This window comes from Barbus barbus, assembly GCF_936440315.1.
Source record: "Barbus barbus genome assembly, chromosome: 3".
NCBI classification, from domain to species: Eukaryota; Metazoa; Chordata; class Actinopteri; order Cypriniformes; family Cyprinidae; genus Barbus; species Barbus barbus.
The window spans coordinates 25846534-25866425 of NC_136731.1; the positions used below are offsets into that span (position 1 = coordinate 25846534).

At 34.4% G+C, this 19892-nt stretch overlaps 1 protein-coding gene and 1 long non-coding RNA gene across 2 annotated transcripts; one reads left to right on the forward strand and one right to left on the reverse strand.

Annotated features, from left to right (window-relative positions):
- Positions 1-591: 591 nt before the first annotated feature.
- On the reverse strand, positions 592-3359 carry LOC306853852. The gene is made up of 5 exons (XR_013782775.1): positions 3245-3359; positions 2782-2822; positions 2529-2624; positions 2317-2401; positions 592-2074 (listed from the first exon to the last, which is right to left on the reverse strand). It is a non-coding gene; the product is annotated as an uncharacterized lncRNA (long non-coding RNA).
- A 5975-nt stretch (positions 3360-9334) lies between these two features.
- LOC306853685 (prostasin-like) lies at positions 9335-13419 on the forward strand. Its single transcript, XM_079391275.1, has 10 exons — positions 9335-9491; positions 9907-9927; positions 10030-10192; positions 10278-10546; positions 11521-11660; positions 11755-11977; positions 12111-12240; positions 12332-12576; positions 12674-12771; positions 12918-13419. The coding sequence occupies exons 1-10, from the start codon at positions 9437-9439 to the stop codon at positions 13176-13178; spliced, it is 1605 nt and encodes a 534-aa protein (XP_079247401.1). The 5' UTR covers positions 9335-9436; the 3' UTR covers positions 13179-13419.
- The last annotated feature ends 6473 nt before the right edge of the window (positions 13420-19892 follow it).

The following is a 19892-nucleotide window of genomic DNA, read 5'->3' on the forward strand; positions in this document are numbered from 1 at the left end:
GAGAGACGCAAGACCCAACACTCTGGATGGGCTTAAGGCCGCTATCGAAGCATCCTGGGCCTCCATAACACCTCAGCAGTGCCACAGGCTGATTGCCTCCATGCCACGCCGCATTGAAGCAGTCATTTCTGCAAAAGGATTCCCGACCAAGTATTGAGTGCATAACTGAACATAATTATTTGAAGGTTGACTTCTTTTGTATTAAAAACACTTTTCTTTTATTGGTCGGATGAAATATGCTAATTTTTTGATAGGAATTTTGGGTTTTCATGAGCTGTATGCCAAAATCATCAATATTAAAACAATAAAAGGCTTGAACTACTTCAGTTGTGTTGTAATGAATCTAAAATATATGAAAGTCTAATGTTTATCAGTACATTACAGAAAATAGTGAACTATCACAATATGCTAATTTTTTGAAAAGGACCTGTATATCTCTGGCAATTAAGTTGAAATTTAGTATAGGCTATTTAAAATATTATTTAAAAAGAAAATCTCTTAATTACCTAGTTACAATCAACACAAACTGAAAACCCACTACAAATACACAAAAATGCTTTTTGGTTATGCACAAGAAAAACCCAACACTATACACAGCTGCAACACTTTAACTCACTTATTAGAAAGAGTCTAGAGAACAATGCAAAATCACTTACAAAAGTACCTAATCTCGCCATCATAGAAAACATCATTCTGTGTGATGTATAAGCCCATTTCCTCATTGGGGACTTAAAAATGTCCACAAGGTCAAAATTTACTGGTATTACTATCCTTGTGGAGTCATTTGGTCTCCATAACGTATAGGATTACTAACACACACTTAATACAAAAAAAAAAAAAAGAAAATTATCATTCGTACAACAAATGAGACCTTATTGTAAAACATTACCAAACTGTGTTAATGGTACCCTCAGTTTCACAGACAAGGCTTAAGACCAGCCCCAGACTAAAGTGTAATTCTGAGCTGTTTCGACTGAAAGACACTTGCACTGACTGATCTTTAAAAATATCAGTGCCTTTGTTTTGTCTCAAGATGCACACCAGTAATGTTTTTTCTAAGGCATGTTAATGAAAATGACTTAAGTGTCCTAATTGAACTATGGCCTAATCTTGGCTTAGTCTAAATCCTGTCTGTGAAACCAGGCCATAAATTCTCAAACCTTTACTAGCCCCATGTTACGCCCCGTCTAGGGAAGAAGTGTAACATGAAAAGACTAGCACGAAACAAAAGATTTTCAACAATATTTATTGGGAGTTTAAATTCAGGAGCCGACAAGGTCAAAATAACAAACAAAACGTTCTGGTTTTTAAACCTCTACCTTGCCTAACCAAAATTAAATTCACTACCCTAACTTCCTAACACCAAAACAGAGAACAAAAGTATTCACAAACAAAAGAAAAATGGCGTCAGACTCCCTACTATCCCAATTTAGTATTTACAATTTAAAAAAAAAAAAACTATTTACAAAGCCAAGCAAAAACCAAGTTTAAAGGGCAATCCAAAAATCAGTGTCAAACAGGCAAATGGGTCAAATAAACCAGTACATCTTTGATACAACACTTGCAACCAGACACAAAACAAACAAAGCAAACAGTACTCACAATCTCACAACTCTCTAAATACAACCTCTCACAAAAACTAACTGCTCAGTTCACAAGATGGCAAAACAATGCTCCTGAGGAAGTGATGTCGTGCCTTTTAAAGTTCCATAGACCAATCAGGAGACAGGAACAATCAGCCTGCAGGAACCAATCGGATGACTTTCCCTAGGGAGAGCAGAAACACAGACAGCCCCAACACAGCAGAGAAAACAGAATAACCACAGGGTTGTAACACCCCAACATTAAACAGGACAGAAAGGTTTCTTCTAAAATCTTACTCCAGCATAAGTGAATGCAAGTTTCACTAAATAAATAAAGTTCCAAATGAACTTGCTGGGAAGTGGTGTTTGTCAGTGTCCCAGAGGCTCTCCATCGGCGGTAAACTTCAAATGTCATGAAGCTGCACACCATCTCTCCACAGTCTCTGCGAACGGAAATGTTCCAAAAAGGCAGGAAAGTCAGAAAAAAATTCCTTAAAGAAAGAACAACAATTGTTATAAAACATATCCAGTCATTATAAATGGTTCAGTTGAGTGAAAGCGTGAGACACAGTTGCAGTCCAAAGTTTATAAACACCTTGCTGTATCTGTAAAATGTTAAGAGTGTAGAATCATTAAAAAAATGGCAATTTCTGCTCTGATGAAGCAGTTTATTGTGCAAGGTGTTTGTATGTAAACTTTTGACCACATCTGCATCACCTAAGAGGTGAATTACCTCAATCATCAGGGCAACATCGTAGTAGAATGCTGGGAGATGTTCCTTCAGATTTCCTACAAACACCATCTTCACTGACACTGGGCTTTAAAAATAGATACCATTTTTACAAACATTTTTATTCCTACTTTACAGGCAATACAACGTAACTTTATCAATTACCCAAATATAGATAACTTAATTTTTTTTTAATTGTTTCCCCCTCATCTTGCCTTGCAATCTTCTCTCGCACATCTTCATGAAGAATGTTCCTGTAGTTACCACGACTGACACAGCAAAGCTGCTGTCCTCTTCCTTTGATTTGTTACCTGTAAAATATAAGATGATTAGAAGGGAGTAAATGCACAGGTGGGAATATATTACTTGCAAATGGAAAAGTTTCAAAGCATTTTTAAAATCCATAGGGATAGTGAGTTAATATAGCACTTTTAGCTTGTCATGTGTGATCAGGATGAGCTGACTTACCTCTAACATCACTGTGTCTCTGCAACAAATCTGTACTGATCCTGCAAAATGAATAACTCCGGATAAGTACAAAAATATTACATATTACAAACACAACCAGTAATGGAACATCTCGCTCTTCAAATGCAAAAACAAAAACACAACAACACCATTATTTCTAGAGGTGGCTGATATATTGAATATTACTGGTGGTTATAATATCGATTATATACATTAAATATTACAAGATCTGATCTTTGAATTTTGTTTAGTAGCGTTGAATTGAATTTTAAATCGTTTAGTTATAAATACAATATTGTATTTTCAGCAGTCAAATTTCTTGGTGCACGCACACGATAAGATTCCGAAATCAGAACGCATACATAGATCATTTGTAGGACACGATTAATTCACCTGCCGAGCAAGTAAGTGAATGGCAAGGCTAAATTAAGAATAAAGAAAGCTTATATCAGGATGTACTTACTTGATTCATTTACTGCAGTACATAAAGTCTCATCTGTAATCATCCAAACGCACCGCTCCTCTGTTCTCGTTTGATCAGCTCGCGCGTCGCGACTCCAGAAACAAGCCGCGCATATGGAGCGCATTTTTCAAACTCTGCGGAAGTAGCGCGCCATCATGACGTAGTATTTTTGGCTCATGCACATAAAACAAAACAGATACTTCGTGCGTGGTTACGTGTAGGCTTTTCATTTCTGTTCAAGTTCAGGTTGTCCAGTTTGACCAAAGACTATTGTTAGACTCATTCGTGACTCATTCTCCTAACTAAAAGTCAGTCATTTTTTACAGTGCCGTGTAGCCTAGTCTAATTAAAATCAAATGTATTTTAATGCAAATTAATTTTGTTTAGATCTGTTAAACATTTGCTTGCAATTAATGCAATTAAATGTGTTTAAGTGAGAACAACATAATGATATTGAAAGCATTCTGTACACAGATGTAAAGTACAGTAATATTACAAACAAATACAGTAATCTCATAAATGACACTGTTTGTCAAATATGTCGAAAATTAAACTTAATAGAGTTCATAGTGCAAGAGCTGAAATTAAAATCAATTATTTTACATGCTTGTGCTTTAGTATATTGATAAATATATCAAAATGAGTATACTTATTTAAAACACGATAAAATCATAATTATGTAAAATGCATGTTTAAGTAATACTTAATTAGACATTATTTTAAAGTGCACTTAAGTATGTTAAGACCTATTGTCATTAAAGTGTACTCTCTTTAAGTACACTTAAGTGGCCTTTAATTTAGATTATATTATATTATCTGCAAGTGGACTTTTCAAAAAGTATACTTTTAATAATTGAAGTACACAAAAAGTACACTTTTACTGCAATTAAGTACACTTCTTTTTCACGAGGGTAATCAGACCGATAATATAACAGACAGACAGAATGTGTTCTTAAAGTGTAGTTTGGACATCTGAGCGGGCAGCTAAAATAAGGTATGACATCAAGGTTTTTGTAAGAATATATTTTCTTTTTTGTTAAGATGTCTGTGTTTCTAGACTCAATGTTACAATGCCAAGAAGGAGGTTCCTTTGAGGAAGAAAAGTATCTGAAGTGTGTTCTTCATGAGATGGTACACTGTTTTAAAAAAAAAAGTTTACAAATGTAAAAAAGAAGCTTGAATTAAAAAATAATAATAGGAGAGTCACTTTATTATTTTGAATGAGGATGCTCTAAATGTTGTAAACAAAAGTTGTTTTGTTTACAGGACAGTAGCCTATTTGTTCAAAACCTGTTGAAATGTTGCCTTGACTTTCCAAATTGAGTCATCTAAACAAACAATTTTTTATGTCAAACAATATTTTGCAGGTTTCCAGCATGCATTGCAGCTTCTATTTAGCAATAATTATATAAGAATAAAAAAATGTGTATATATATATATATATATATATATATGTATATATTAATGCTAATTTATGCTGCTGCTGCCACTGTTAGTTATGGTTCAGAGTTCATATTTTTATTGAATGAATATTTGTTGATTTCACCATGTACATTTTTTCTGGGTTGTTGTGGGGTTTGAAATATTTACTCATCACAGTAATATATTTGCCTCTAGTTTTAAGAGGCAAATAACACCCATATCATGTAGTGGGCCCTTAAGTAGTGGTGTAGCTCCTTGCATTGCTACATTGCAAAATCCTTGCATTGGACAATCTATATTTGCCATATAAGAGACACTATGAGTTGTTTAAATCAGCAATGACCTCAATCTTTCAAAGGAATTAGCTGTAGGTTACTGCTAGCACAGCAGATGATTTCTCTTTATCTCACCTTTTGATATCGTGCTTCATTATTTTTAGCATCATGAAAACAGTGATGATTGTTGTCATTTGCATATATAATTAATTTGTTATAACTGTGATCTGGAGATGCACTGAAAAAGAACTGCAGAAATGTGAGTTTAAAGTTATTCAATGTAAGCTGCAAGTTCAGATGTTTTAACTGACAAGTTATATAATACCTGGAGAATGCTGTCAGCATTCCTATTCATCTGAAATGCAGCTGATCGGCTGAACCCCCAGAAAGAGCAACAAAATCTGCCATCTTTTCTTTTACAATAAAAGCCATCCAATAATAAAATAAAATAGTCAAAATACAATTTACTCTTGAATGCCCAGCAATGCGAGGATCCAGATCCAACTCCTCCCACCTTACGTATACCTAAACCTACCCATCTCCACCCCCTGATCCCTAAACCCACCCATCTCTACCCCTAACCTACCCATCTCCACCCCTAGATGTGGATCCAACCACGCCCCCTGGATCTTGAGGGCTGCAGCAAGCCCTACTTGAGCAATACAGGAAGATGTGGACACCAGATACATAGATGTTGATGTTAAGTTCTTATTGCACTGGCACTGATATTGCCTGTGGCACCAATGATGTTCCACACTCTTCTCCTTTTTTGTTGATTTTGAAGCCGCTATTGATCTGCTCACATTAGGCTGAACACCTATGTGAAGTGAAGTGAAGTGAAGTGACATTCATCCAAGTATGGTGACCCATACTCGGAATTCGTGCTCTGCATTTAACCCATCCAACGTGCGCAGTAAAAATTATCCAAATTAAGTGTTTTTTGTTTGTTTGTTTTTGCTTGAAACAAGCTAAATAATCTGCCAATGGGGTAAGCAAAATAATCTTGTTTTCTGTTTGAGATATCTGGGCTGGAAACGACAAAATTTGAGAGGCCACACAATATTTGACCACTGGATTTAGAAAAATCATTCCAGTTTTAAGAAGTGTTTTCTCAGCATTTCAACATTGCATCAACTACTGATGAACACACTCATTTTTATTTGAATTATCGCTCAGTGGGTTATTCAACCATGTCTTAAGGCTTTTGTCTTTCAAACACATTAAAATGCACAAATTCGCGTTGTTTCTTATTTACATGTAATGCAGGGATCCCCATTTTGTTAGCCAAACTTCTTTCACCTAATATATTTACGTAACCTTGAGATTTTAAAATATATATTTTAATAATGAAGTATTACATTTGCATGTTCACAGTTCTCTGATGTTGGTCACATGACAATTGAAATATATTTTTTTAGTAAGTGTTTTATTTTGATTGATAATATTTTTAAATGATTTATTTTGATTTTACATTTTTATGATTTATACATTTATACATTTATGATTCTTTTCATTAAACTCACAAACCCCCTGCAGTTCCGTCATGAACCCCTGTTTAGTGCACTTCATGTTGTTAATAAAAACAAATGGAATATATTTTTTGCATTTTTTTATCATTATGGTACAAGATTATACTATATAAATCAATGTGATAAGCCAGTTCCGTCAAAGGTATTCTAAAAGTAATCAAAAAGCAGTCTGATTATATTACCTAATGTAGTGGAATATATCACTAACTACAATTTTTGTCATGTAATTTGGAATCGGTAATGGACTACAATTTGTAAGTAATCTACCCAGCTTTATTTGCTCAGGTGCTGTGGTACTTTCAGGGTAAAACACTACTGTCGCCCATCCCTGAGTCTGTAACTTTAACGCAGTATCATTCCAGGTTAGACATTGCATGTTCAGCGAGGGTTAATCAAACATAAAAAGCATAACTTTCTATTGTTCTACCTCACCCATTTCCAATATCACCTTCAACTAACAAGCCAACAAGTGACATGTACATTATACCATTTACTGAGCTCAAACTCATTTCACATATAAGAATCTTCTCAAAAAATGAAGTTAATGGTCTGTGCGCTGTATTCAAATTGAACAGGGATTGGTACAGAATAAAGCTTTCAGTGCATTTACAAAAATTTGGTCTCAATTTTGTCTGACGGTTATATTTAGAAGTAGGGGATAAAAATAAGCTAAATATAAAGAGCATGACCAAAAAAAGTTGATTCATATTCCTTATTATTCTTTAGTGACATACAGTATAAACAATTCCATTAAAAAAAAAATAATTGTATTCATGTATTTATTTATTAGTATTTGTTAGTATTGTATTTATTTATATATAAACAAATAATTGCCAGTTGGCCAGGATTCAAAAATTACAGACATGCAAAACGAAGACATGTTCAAATCAAAGACAGCGTAAATAGAAACGAGAATATGTTAAGACTTGTTTATCTTCTAGCAACTCCATTTCTGTAGAAAATGTGTAACTTGTTTGTCTAGCATGCCTGAAGGTGTTTCGTTCCAGAACCGTGACATTTGATAATCCTCAAGTTATGACACTAAAGCAAAAACATGAGAAACAAATCAAGATGTGTCTTCATATTTTTGTGTCAGGTGCAGTTTCACAGAGACAGAGATGATGGCACCAGTATCTTGCATTAAGTGACTTGCTCTTTAACACGCATAAGGGAAAACAGCTAAATAATTCCATTTTGTCATGTAGACACAAGTTAATGTTTTGTTTTAAAATACAATTATATAATGATATGTAATAAATACTTATGGCTGGTTAATATTCCTAATTCACCCTTAAACTGATGTCTGGTGAAAATACACTAATATGTGATGTATTTCTAAAGTATTCAGTTTGATGTAGTGAATGTGGATGGGTTAGGAAGCTTTTTGATTGATCAAAGCACAGATAACTTTGAACAATACAGTACATGCAAAAAGACAGATCATTGTCACGTCCTGCTGGTGTGCCCTGATTGGCCACCAGATGTCACTGTGTGTTTGTTTGAGCACATGGCTTGTTGTTTGTGGTTTGTGCCATGTGCTCTCCTGTCTATTGTCTGACCCCGCCCTCCTTGTTATCTCATTATTGTTTCAGTGACTTCACCTGTGTCCTCCTCGTTTGTCTCCCCATTTATTCTCCTGGTGTCTGCAGTCCTGTGCTGTTTCGTCACTTCATGTCGGATGTGTAATGTCATGTGTGGGTTTGTGTACATGTACTGCAGTTCTCTGCCTGCCTGTTTTTCCCCCTCGGGGTGGTTTTTGTTCAGTTTTGTGTTTTGTTTTATTATTAAAAGAAGACCCACCATTTTCCTGCACTTGAGTCTACGCCTCATCTCGGATCCGTGACAATCATGAGGAGTGGTTATACGTTCGATATTATTCCTCAGTTAATATCTCTTCATTAAGTACATTTTCTTAAGAATGATCCTTGAACCTTGTAGTTATTTCCAAAAAAAAACAATGGTTGAAACAAAGGTCGAAAAGTTTGATAAATGCTATTAAAATTGTAATAAATACTAAATGCTTAAAACACAAAGTGACTGAAAGTATAAACTAAAATTTAGAAAACTACAGAAGCCTTCCTTAAAGTAAAAAGATATATATATATATTATCTTGTGAGTTTAAAATAAAATTAAATATGCACAATATATCAATAATATAACAATACATTAAATGTTGTTTTAAAGTTTATATAGCTGGCATTTTATTCGTGCAGATATCATTGTTACGTAAGAACATTTTTCGATGGCACGAAAGACTCATTATTATTACTTATCATTATTCAGAATTTCACTTTTGTACACAACAAAGATTGGATTTAACAATCTTTTAAAAACAGGCTGAAATAACATTGGAAAAAAGAGAAAGGAACACACCTTGTCATCTCCTATTATGATCATGCATAGTTTTGTGCTGCAAAAACCTGCAAAACCAGTTTCATTGTCAAACAAGTATGTGAACATAAAGATTTGTTCATATTAGGAACTACTGACATTTTCATTATGTTTTTGCGCTTGATATATTACTGAATTATTGTCCATTTATATCACTGTATTTGGAAAGCTCATAGAAACTGAGAGCAACAAACTGTGATTTAATATATTGATTTAAGGCAAAACTTATATGATCAAGTCAAAGAGTACATGTTTAATTTGGTTTAGCTATTAAGTTCTGAAGAAAATACATAAAACATACATAGTACATGTCCATAGCATGGTCAAAATGTGCTTTATGTAAAGTTCTTATACTGGTATGTCATGCTGAAAATCAAGTTTGTCCATTTAAGATGTCAGAATCTTTGTCTGAATATTTTTCATTTTTTCATCATCTTTATTGTATATAAGCTATTGGTTTCACTGTGTAGGTGTGACCAAGACAACCCTCGGCTTCAGTAGGAAAACTAGGAGAGGTGTAGATGTCATGATCTAGAGGATATATAAGTTTGGAGTCAGCAGCGAAATCAGATGGATGAAGATGTTCTCGACACTGAGTTTGGTTTTTGTGATCACTCTCCTAACCAAAGGTAAATGCCTTTATCTTCATATCATGTTCTTTATAAAATCTGTTACTTGCACCTGACTAAATAATAAAAACAGTACAAAACGAAATGTACCTTTTTTTTAACAAGTTGTATTATTTATTAATGCTATAACATTTGCTATAATTATTTATAAGTTTAGATTAAACACTTAAGTTATGATTACTCAATTTGTGTTTAAAAATACTTGAATAGAGTCAGTTTCTAAATAATTTGCAGAATTTGTTTTTAGTTTTATGAAAAATTACAATATTTTTTCTTTCAAATTTATATGTGGGATTACAAAGATGACTTATTTAGCAGATAAAATGAGTCTTGCGTATAGCTGCTACCTTACTTGATGGTACTGGTGAAGAGCAGTTGTCTTTTTTAACATTTGATCTTGTGTCATCTCCTCCAGGGTGTGACTGTCAATCTTTTGGTAAATATTTTTTCATCACATAATAATACAATTTACTGAGTAACATATTCACCTTTTTCTTGGAGCATAAGTGTAATGGCCTTTTCCCTCTCCTGTTTGAAGCATGTGGCAGTGCGCCCCTCAACACGAAGATCGTTGGGGGACAGAACGCGTCTGCTGGCACTTGGCCATGGCAGGTCAGCCTTCATGAGGGTGGGAGTCATTTCTGCGGTGGATCACTCATCAACACTGAATGGGTTTTGTCAGCAGCTCACTGCTTTCCAAGGTAACCCACACAAACATCTTTAATAACATGATTCCTTCTTGATAATTAATGTGATTGTAAACACTTGATCATGTCCTCATTTTAGTTCCCCCGATCCTTCGGTCTATACTGTGTACCTGGGTCGACAGAGTCAAGAACTACCCAATCCAAACGAGGTCTCCAGAAGCGTCTCTCATGTCATACGTCATCCAGAATATGACAACCTTCCCCATAACAATGACATGGCTCTGCTGCGTCTCTCCTCACCTGTGACCTTCACTGATTTCATCCAACCAGTCTGTTTGGCAGCAGAGGGAAGCACATTCAACAGTGACATGATGTGGGTCACAGGTTGGGGAAACATTAATTCAAGCGGTAAGAATTAATTTAATACCCAAATTAATTTAATACCCAATGTGTTTCACCTCTTATTTGCATAAAGCTTGAATTCAGTATATCGTAATATTATACCACTCTTACTTTTTATGCCATATACCATGACAGCAATTAAAACACTGGAGATTACCAAGCCTGTTACAGCATGATTTTAATATTTTTTTTTTTTAAATTGAGATGCATTTCTCAAAAAACAAAAGCAGGTAACACTTTTTCATAGGGACCAGTTCTCACTATTAAGTAGTTTATTGCTTATTAGCATGTCTATCATTAACATATTGGCTGTTTATTTGTAGTTATAAAGCATTTATTTTACATGAGCTTATACTACATTGCTAATCCTACCTTACTAAATATTAATAAGACGTTTATTGAGGCAAAAGTCATTGTTGATGCTTTCTTAATAGTGAGGAAAAAAAATGTGACCCAAATTTTTTTTTTATATTTCTAAAATTAAGACAAAAATATTGATAAATAATAAATCAAAATTTGAAAGAGTTGGGATTTTAAAATTTTTAAATTTGAAATATTTGGGATTTGTTGAAGTCATAACATAAAAGCATGTGAGCTCCGAAACATTATGAACCTTTGACACTCGTGCCGAGAATCCATGTCAGAGTTAAAACCATAAAGAATTAGTTAAACCATAAAAAAGTTCAAATATTTAGCTTGTTGCCAAGGAAACATTTTCTTTCTGTTTACAAATTAATTATTAATTCATTCATTAATTAATAATAACTGTTATTTATAAAAAAACAACATTTTTTATATTTTATTTTTATTTATAAAAACAACACAACAGAATTTACTAAATTTTTAACTAAACAATATATATTTTAAAAAAGCATGTTAATGTCAATGATTCTGCTTCTAAAGATCAGTAAATTACACAAAATGATTTCTGCCTGTTATACTTGAGCATGATGAGTTTTTCTTCATTCATTGTTTTGCAGTACCCCTTCCTTCACCTCAAAACCTGCAGGAGGTGGATGTGCCCATGGTTGGAAACACTAAGTGTAACTGCCTTAATGGAGGAATAACAGAAAACATGATGTGCGCTGGACCATTGGAAGGTGGAAAAGATTCCTGCCAGGTATCAACAGTGCATTGCTTGTACCATTTAATGCAATACTATTTTGTAAATTGTATTAATATGTTAATATTTAATTTACTCTGTTGCTGCACAGGATGACTCTGGAGGTCCAATGGTCATCAGACAGGGCGCTACATGGATCCAGGCTGGTGTTGTGAGTTTTGGTCAAGGTTGTGCTCTGCCTAATCTTCCTGGTGTGTACGCCAGAGTGTCCAACTACCAGAACTGGATCACTCAGCATGTGGGCATGAATAATGCAGGTTTCATCCCTTTTACCTCCACTGCGCCTGTTCTGGATGAGACCTGTTCTACGTCAGGTATGTTTCTTAACATCACCATAACAAAGCAAAATGAAATTATCCAACATTGGAACAGTCCTACTGCTTGCTTACACTTCCCTTTAGCTGCCATTTACACTTCCCTCTCCTCCTCTCTCGCTTTTCTCTCCAGCGCCTGTGTGTGGAGGTTCTGCAGGGTTATGGCCATGGATGGCTAGTGTAACTTATCGCAATAATCCAATGTGTGTAGGAACTTTGGTCTCTGACCTATTCGTCATGACCTCTGTTAGCTGCTTTGCCAGGTAATCATTTCAGGAAGACTTCATTTCATATGAAATAATTTGCCTAAAAACTGATGACTTGTGTGCTTACATTCAACATCTCATTTTTTAGTTTCATGGGTACGGATGGATGGGAAGTCATCCTCAATGTTGTCCAATGGGACTGCTCCAGCAAGCCAATTGCAACTGATGTGGCAAATGTCTTTTTCGACGATATTTTAGGAAACGGTGTAGCACTCCTGCAATTGTCTCATCCATTTTTTTCGGTTGCCAATTTACCAGTTGACATTTTTAATGCAAACTTTGGCCCTGGTACTCAATGTTCAGTCATTGGTTGGGACTCAAATGCTTTTACATGTGAGTTCACATGATCATTTATTTAGACTTTCTATGTCAATAGATTCAATGACATCCCAAATTTTTTTCTAATCTGTTTTTCTTTCTTCTTATGCAGATCTACCTTTTCAGGAATTGCAGACCACCATTGTAAGCTGCGATAATTCACACACCGCACATATCAACATCTGCACAGAGCGTTTGACCGTTCAGCAGGTATTTGCAGAGTCCTTTTCACTCCTTTAGGCTTCTCGTTTGTTTTTTTCAAATTTGAGTTAATTCATACAATTATAATGTTTTCCGAGAAATGTACCACTGTAGTATGACGTTTGTAACAGTCTTTCTGGCTCACTCTCATTCAGGATGATGACGGCAGTCCTCTGCTGTGTAGAATGAATGACATGTGGGTTCAGGCTGGTATTCTGTCCATTCCCCCTGGCAGTGAGATCGACCCATTCGCCAACAGCACAGTCTTCATGCAGACCAATCCCTTCAGCTACTTCCTGGCTAACACTATCTACGACGTCCCAACTATTCTGGGTGGAGCAGAGTCATTCTCACCCCTCTCTCTCATCTACATCCTTCTGCTCTCTCTCCCAGCAGTCCTCCAGGCCTTTTACTGAAGCAGCCATCTGTCACTTCATCACTGAATAAACTAACATATGTAGAACATTAAATGGGGCATTAAAGGGAATTTGCTCTTACATTAGAAATACAGCTATCTTTAATTTGAATAAAATAATTAAGGTGGAATCTTAACACTTTGCATATTCCAAATAAAACAAAGTACATTAAACAGAGTTTTGTTTCTCAGTTTCTGTAACTCACACTCTCCAGTAAATAAACTCCATTACTCTTGAAATTACAATTGAAATCAATTTGTGCTTATGGAAATCTGTCTAAGAAAACAATGTATTGTCCACAATAACATGGTTTATTGTCCTGAAACCTGAAGAAAATTGTCCATTTTTTTTAAAATGACGTAATATGAAATTATTTTAAGAAAATATTATTTTATTATTAAATTATTCATTATTTTATTAATGAATTACAGTTGCCTTAACTGTTAATTTTGAAGCCACTGTTTTTTTTATATAGTATGCTTATGTAATGTAATAAAACGTAATATTAATATGTAATTTAAAGAAATAGTTTAATTTAGCTCAAAGAGAATCATTTATGATTTTATAGGGATTTGAACAGAATCAGTGTTACGGCGATTCACTGAACGAACCGTATAACAAACTCTGCACTGGATATTAAAATCCAAATATAGTGAAAACACTATTAAACAGCATTGTAACAAGATCGACAGATTAAGACATTAACTTGTGAGCACAAAACACAAGATACTTCTCTTTTCAATATAAATCAGATTTTATTTATATAAACCTAAGACATAAACTAATCTAACACATGAACACAAGCATTCACACATTCACACGTTGCAGAAAGAGAGAAAGTGAGGAAAGGATGAGTTTAAGAGAATGGAAATGTGATATCCCAAGTTTATAGCAATATGTTCAATTGCGTAGACCTGAACAACCATCAATCACTTATTTAACCCTCGCTTTGAGTTTCTCAATGAGGCTAACATTGGTATTAAATGCACCTGATTCAGTTACAACCTGGAGGTGTTACTTGCTTGCTTTGCCTGTGTTAAGGGGTTTCCTTTGTGTCATCGTTGCAGACAGGGGGTTCCCCGAAGTTGCTGATTGGCTGGAAGTTCAATAGTCTTTGAAGTGAGGTCTTGGGCGTTGGTTGAGGATGCTGGAGTTGGTCTGGTCGAAGTTTGAAGCGAGTGCAGTCGGAGCTGGACTTTGCAGCAAACTTACATTAGAACACGAAACTCCACGGAAAGAAAAGAAACTAAAGTAAAAGAATAAAAGGATGTAACGAGACTAGGTGGCTTTCCTCTCATTATGGTAGCAGCTGGCATGTGGGCCAGAGCACGCTCAAAGAGCAGCGTCAAAACGCGGTGGAAAAAAAGAAGAAGAGGAGAGAGTGAGTGACTAAGAGAGTAAGAGGAGTGACTAAAGAGAGAGTTTGATGGTGTCCTGAATTTTTAAACTCGGCTTCTGGACACATCACCTCTGGTGTCTTGACCAATTAGATAGGCTATTATCTAGGGGTATTCCTTCCATCAGAAATCGGCTTGTTATCAGTCACAGGGTCCGAATTTTACAGGCCTTTGCAAAGTATACTTTTGGACATGATTTCTATAACAAGACTATGATGCATTTGACAAAGAATTGATTGGAAGAAACATTTAAAGCATGAATTTTCAAACTCATACATACTAAACATGAATATTACCCTTTAAGGCTTAAGCTATTCAATATTTATTAAAAGCAAGACATACACAATGAGTGATTAAAACATGGATAGTCTAATATGTGGGTTACAAACATAATATGGGGTTCTGCATAGAAATGTCCTTTTAGGATGATTTTATGTGCATATGAAAAAGAAAGTCTTTGTATGGTTCTATGGAGAACGAAGGCATGTTCTTTAGACAAAGGAATTCAAGTCTGTCTTTGTCTTGTATGGGGGAAGACCTGCCCAAGAGAGTCTGTAGCTCATGATTTTCTATCACAGGTTTACATGTGACCATCAGTCTTGATTACTTGCAACAAATTTGACAGTCTCCTTCCTGAATTGGAATTATCAATAAGTGTTCTTTTGTCTCAAGGCTGTAAGTTATTCTGTGAAAGAGGCTTGCTGGTTAGTTTGCTTGCTTCAGAGTAGCTGGAGCTAGGAATCTGATTTACGACGTCCTGTTTCCTTGGGGCCTCTCTGCATTCCAGTTCCTCTGGTTTCAATGTTCTGATGCATCTTAAATTTGTCTGATTCAGTCTCTGATATCTTACACTCATTAACACTTTTAAATTTCTAGGCTCTCGTGAATATTAGTAAATCCAAATAAGATATTTTCAAATATTAGTGCAAGAAAAATCAGTTGCAGTTTTTACTTAGACACTGAGAGCAATCAATTAAATTATTAAAAAATATACACTGCCCTCCAAAAGTTTGGAAACACCCCTGGCAAAGTGTGGTTTTGGCTTCACCTTCCAACAAGACAATGACCCTAAGCACACTTCCAAGCTGTGCAAATCATATTTGGAGAGGAAACAGTCAGCTGGCATCATGTCTGTCATGGAATGGCCTCCCCGATCACCCGACCTCAACCCAATTGATCTACTATGGGAGGAACTGGACCGTGATCCAATCAGTGTGAATCATCTTTGGGCAATCCTTCAGGAGGATTGGAATAATATATCAAGTCAATGTTTGAATAAACTCACAGCTCGGATGCCCAGATTATGCAGAGCTGTAATAGCTGCTAATGGTAGATATTTTGATGAATCGAAAATTTTAGTTTTTACTCTGTATAAACTGTTTATGTAATAAAATATGTTTTCGTGGTGTGTTGTCCCTTATCAGTGCAAAATTATCACAAATTAAAAAGGATTCATGCCAATATTGCATAGGAATAATTTTTATATTGTTAGTAATATTTCAAGATACTTCATACTTACGGGACAGCATAGTTTACTTGATTATCCATCATTTTTTAGATTGGCGTTTTAGATTTTTTAGATTATCAAATTTGATACAGGCTTTAGAGGAATGTTTCTCTGTTCATCTCTCAGTCGTCATTGTATTGCATATCATCCTCCCTCCTCCCCCCTCACAATACAAACTACAGAGCTTTGATCATAAAACTAAGAATTAAAATATCATCTTACTAAGACATATTATTGGGAGATAGTGAGTGACAACTGATATTTTTATGTAAATAGTCTGCTATAGTCTGCAATGATCTACTTGATTTACACTACAAGTTATCAGAATTTATTTTACTTTTTGACCATATAAATATAAGCAACTGCACCAAGTAACATATTTTTTTGTATCAGTTTGGGCCTGTTAATAACATTTTGTGTGCTGAGTTTTGTTGTTCCTCTAGTATGAGCTCCATACTCTCACTATATGATCCATAAAAGCCTAAATGACACTCAACAACAACAACAACAACAAAACATTTTCAAACTTTTAATAATATATTGTATATGACTATTATTTCATATAATATGTTTACACTCAAGGCTGTATAGGGTTAAAGCAAATACATATAACATCACATTTATACAAAAGGCAGAACATAAATGCCCCTTATTGAAAGTTCATATGCTGGCAAGTCTTGTAGAGAGTCATAAGACAAGCTTATTTAGCACACTGTCAGGAAAAGTTCAAATATTGTACATTTAGGTTGACAGCTTGTCACTTGAGCAGTACAAGTAATTACCCCTAAATAATGCATATTAGTACCATACAACATGTACCCTTAAGGTACTACTACCAACCTTTTAGGGGTAAATTAAGACGAGGAGACACCACCCCTCACAATGTAGAGCGCTTTGAGTGCTTAGAAAAGCAGAAAAGCGCTATATAAATGTAATTAATTATTATTATTATTATTATTATTAAATTAGGTACAGAAATGTCCCTTTAAGCGTACTGCGTCAATGACAAGCTGTTCTAGCCTTAAAGACACATTTTTTTCTGACGGCGTATGACAGAATGGTTAACTGAATATGTTTCTTTTTCTTTTGTTTTTTTACTAAATCCACTGCATTGTAGGATAAAAATGTTTTCATTGTTTGCATGTGCCTAAGGCAAGTCAGGCTTCAGTGAGAACATGAAGAGATTTGTGTAGATACATAGTCTGTAGGAGATATATAGTTCAGAATTCTAAGTTTGGTCTTTGTGGTCATATAATGTTAACTGTATTAAAGTATTCTTTACCTACCCCTAATAAGAATAAAAAATAGACTTATAGCCTACAATAAACGAAATAAATTAATTGTGCATCTCTCCTCAACTGTGAACTTCAACTAAGCTATATCAAATCTGCAGCAAACAGAAACGCAGTCAAGTTGTGAGAACTTGACCATGAAGTCAAACCTGTTATTTCATAATTGAAATACTTCTGCTGAGGTGTGCCCAGTAGCAATAACTACATAAAAACAATGCATTTTTTTTCAATATTTCCAAAGCACAAAATGGTCAGGATTAATAAAAGCATTGAGAAGATTGGGTTTTGCATTGTTAACTCATCACAGATGAGCGATCTAGCAAAATAAAGCCCTTTTTCTTGCCCATGGTTGGAAACAGTAAGTGTAGAGGCCATACGCTAACAACATATATATATATATATATATATATATATATATATATATATATATATATATGAAAAGTTCATTTGCAAAAACAGATAACTCTGTTTTTTAACCATTTTTTTTTTTTTTTCATTTTGCATTACAATTAATTCAATCAAACTGCAGTTGGGTTATTTTGATTAGGTAAAAAATAACAAAACAAATACTGGCTAATTGACAGAATAGAATAGAATAAAAACAAAAAAACGTGATTTTTGAAACTCTTTTTTTATATATATATAAACTCTTCATATACATATATATATATATATATATATATATATATATATATAAAACATATATAATTAATCACAATTAATCGCAAAATAAATTTGGGACAAAATCAGCACTCGTGTGATACTGAAGAACCATTATTGGTTCCACAAAGAACTATTCAGTCAAAGGTTCTTTAAAGAACAATCTCTTTTTTACCTTTTTAAAATCTGAAGAACCTTCTTTTGCCACACTGAAATTTTTTTTTACAAATTTAAAGGTAAGTGGTTGCAAACAATTCATGTAGCTAAAATAAATCGATTGCAACCACTTACCTTAATTTATTTTTGTCAATTCAATCATTTTTTTTTCAGTGCACAAAGAACCTTTTGTGAAACAGAAAGGTTCTTCAGATGTTAAAGGTTCTTTGTGGAACCATTTAGACAAATACATTTTCCTCTATGGCAATGTGAAGCACCTTTATTTTTAAGAGTACAGGCCCCTGATGTGACTGCATGGTGAGTTATTTAGCAGCAGGATTGAATTTGTGGGCATATCTGAATGAATAAGACTGGTTTCATCATTTTTAACTCCATTTCTTCTGTTCATGAGAATGTGAACTGTCCTACTCCATGTATGTTTTTAACATCACAATGACAAAGCAAAATGAATTTCAGCTTGATCTGACTGCAGTCTCTTCTCACTGTTTCATCTGAGCTTCTGTTTACACTCAAGGGTTTGGTCTGAATTCGTGTGTTGGACACAAGCCAGCACTAATCTGTCAACTCTCTTCATTTTCTGTTTGGTTACTGCTGAATTCTCTAAATTTCTGTCAGAAGATTCTCTTATTTCCTGGCTGGAGGAAGAAATAGCTGCAGTGATTGGAAAGTAATCTCAAGTATGAGCTTCTCACACACCTTCACTGGCTTTCTCATTTCTTGCTAGAAACACTGTGTAGACATTCTACAAAGCTAGTCTAAAGCCGAGGTCCTCAAACTGTTTTGTCCACTGAATCTTAAACTATTTACTTGAAGAACCCTCTAAGATTTTAAATTAATATTAGAAGTAATTTAACAACACAGCCCATGTGTGGTTCTTTCATGTGGGTTAAGGGTTAAATGACTTACTAATCAAAGCAGGAAAATGGCAATCCTTTGCTTTTCAGGTCTTTTGTCCTCGGACCATATAATTTATGGCTTCAACCCACAATTCTTCAATCACACAGTTTTCATTAAAGGCTTTCCCTTTACATCTTTCATGACTAACATTGCTTATACAATGTTTTATCTATTCTGGTTCTGTCATTTTGTCACTCAATAAACTGACATATGCATATAAGCAAAGAATGAACTGCAGAATTATTTAGACAATTTGCTCTTGCATTAGAAATGTAGTTATTGAGTTTGATAAATGAATGAATAAATGAATGTATATTGAACATTTTATTAAATTAAAATTTGAATTTAATAAAGCTAATAAAATACTAAATGACTGTATAAAGAAAATAAAAGAATTAGGAGTGGGTCTTAAAATGCTTATTATAAATATAAAAAATAATCCACAAGTAATCTCCAAACAATCTTCAAGAAAAAAGTACTTTGTCAGGCTTTTTGTCTCTCGTTTTCTCAGGCGTATCGATCAACAATTGAACACTAGAAGGCATTGAAACTAAACCTAACATTTGATATGTGTATGGTTGTAGAAATATGTCTGCACAAACAAATACCAAAATAAAGGTGTGTAAATACAGACACATATAAATGACACAAGGCACTAAGAAGAAGAAGAAGAATCTGTATTCCTTTGCTTCTAGCTTGACTCTTTTGAATCATTTTATGATTTAATGAAAATACAATAAAATCAAATTCAACTGCTTTATGTAAATGGCAACAGAGTTAATAT

What these genes read in the sequence shown, in the direction of transcription:
- LOC306853685 (XM_079391275.1), top strand. Translation starts at nt 9,437, where the DNA reads ATGAAGATGTTCTCGACACTGAGTTTGGTTTTTGTGATCACTCTCCTA. An exon ending in GCAGCTCACTGCTTTCCAAG is followed by an intron (nt 10,193 to 10,277) that starts GTAACCCACACA and finishes TCCTCATTTTAG; the next exon opens with TTCCCCCGATCCTTCGGTCT. An exon ending in AGCGTTTGACCGTTCAGCAG is followed by an intron (nt 12,772 to 12,917) that starts GTATTTGCAGAG and finishes ACTCTCATTCAG; the next exon opens with GATGATGACGGCAGTCCTCT.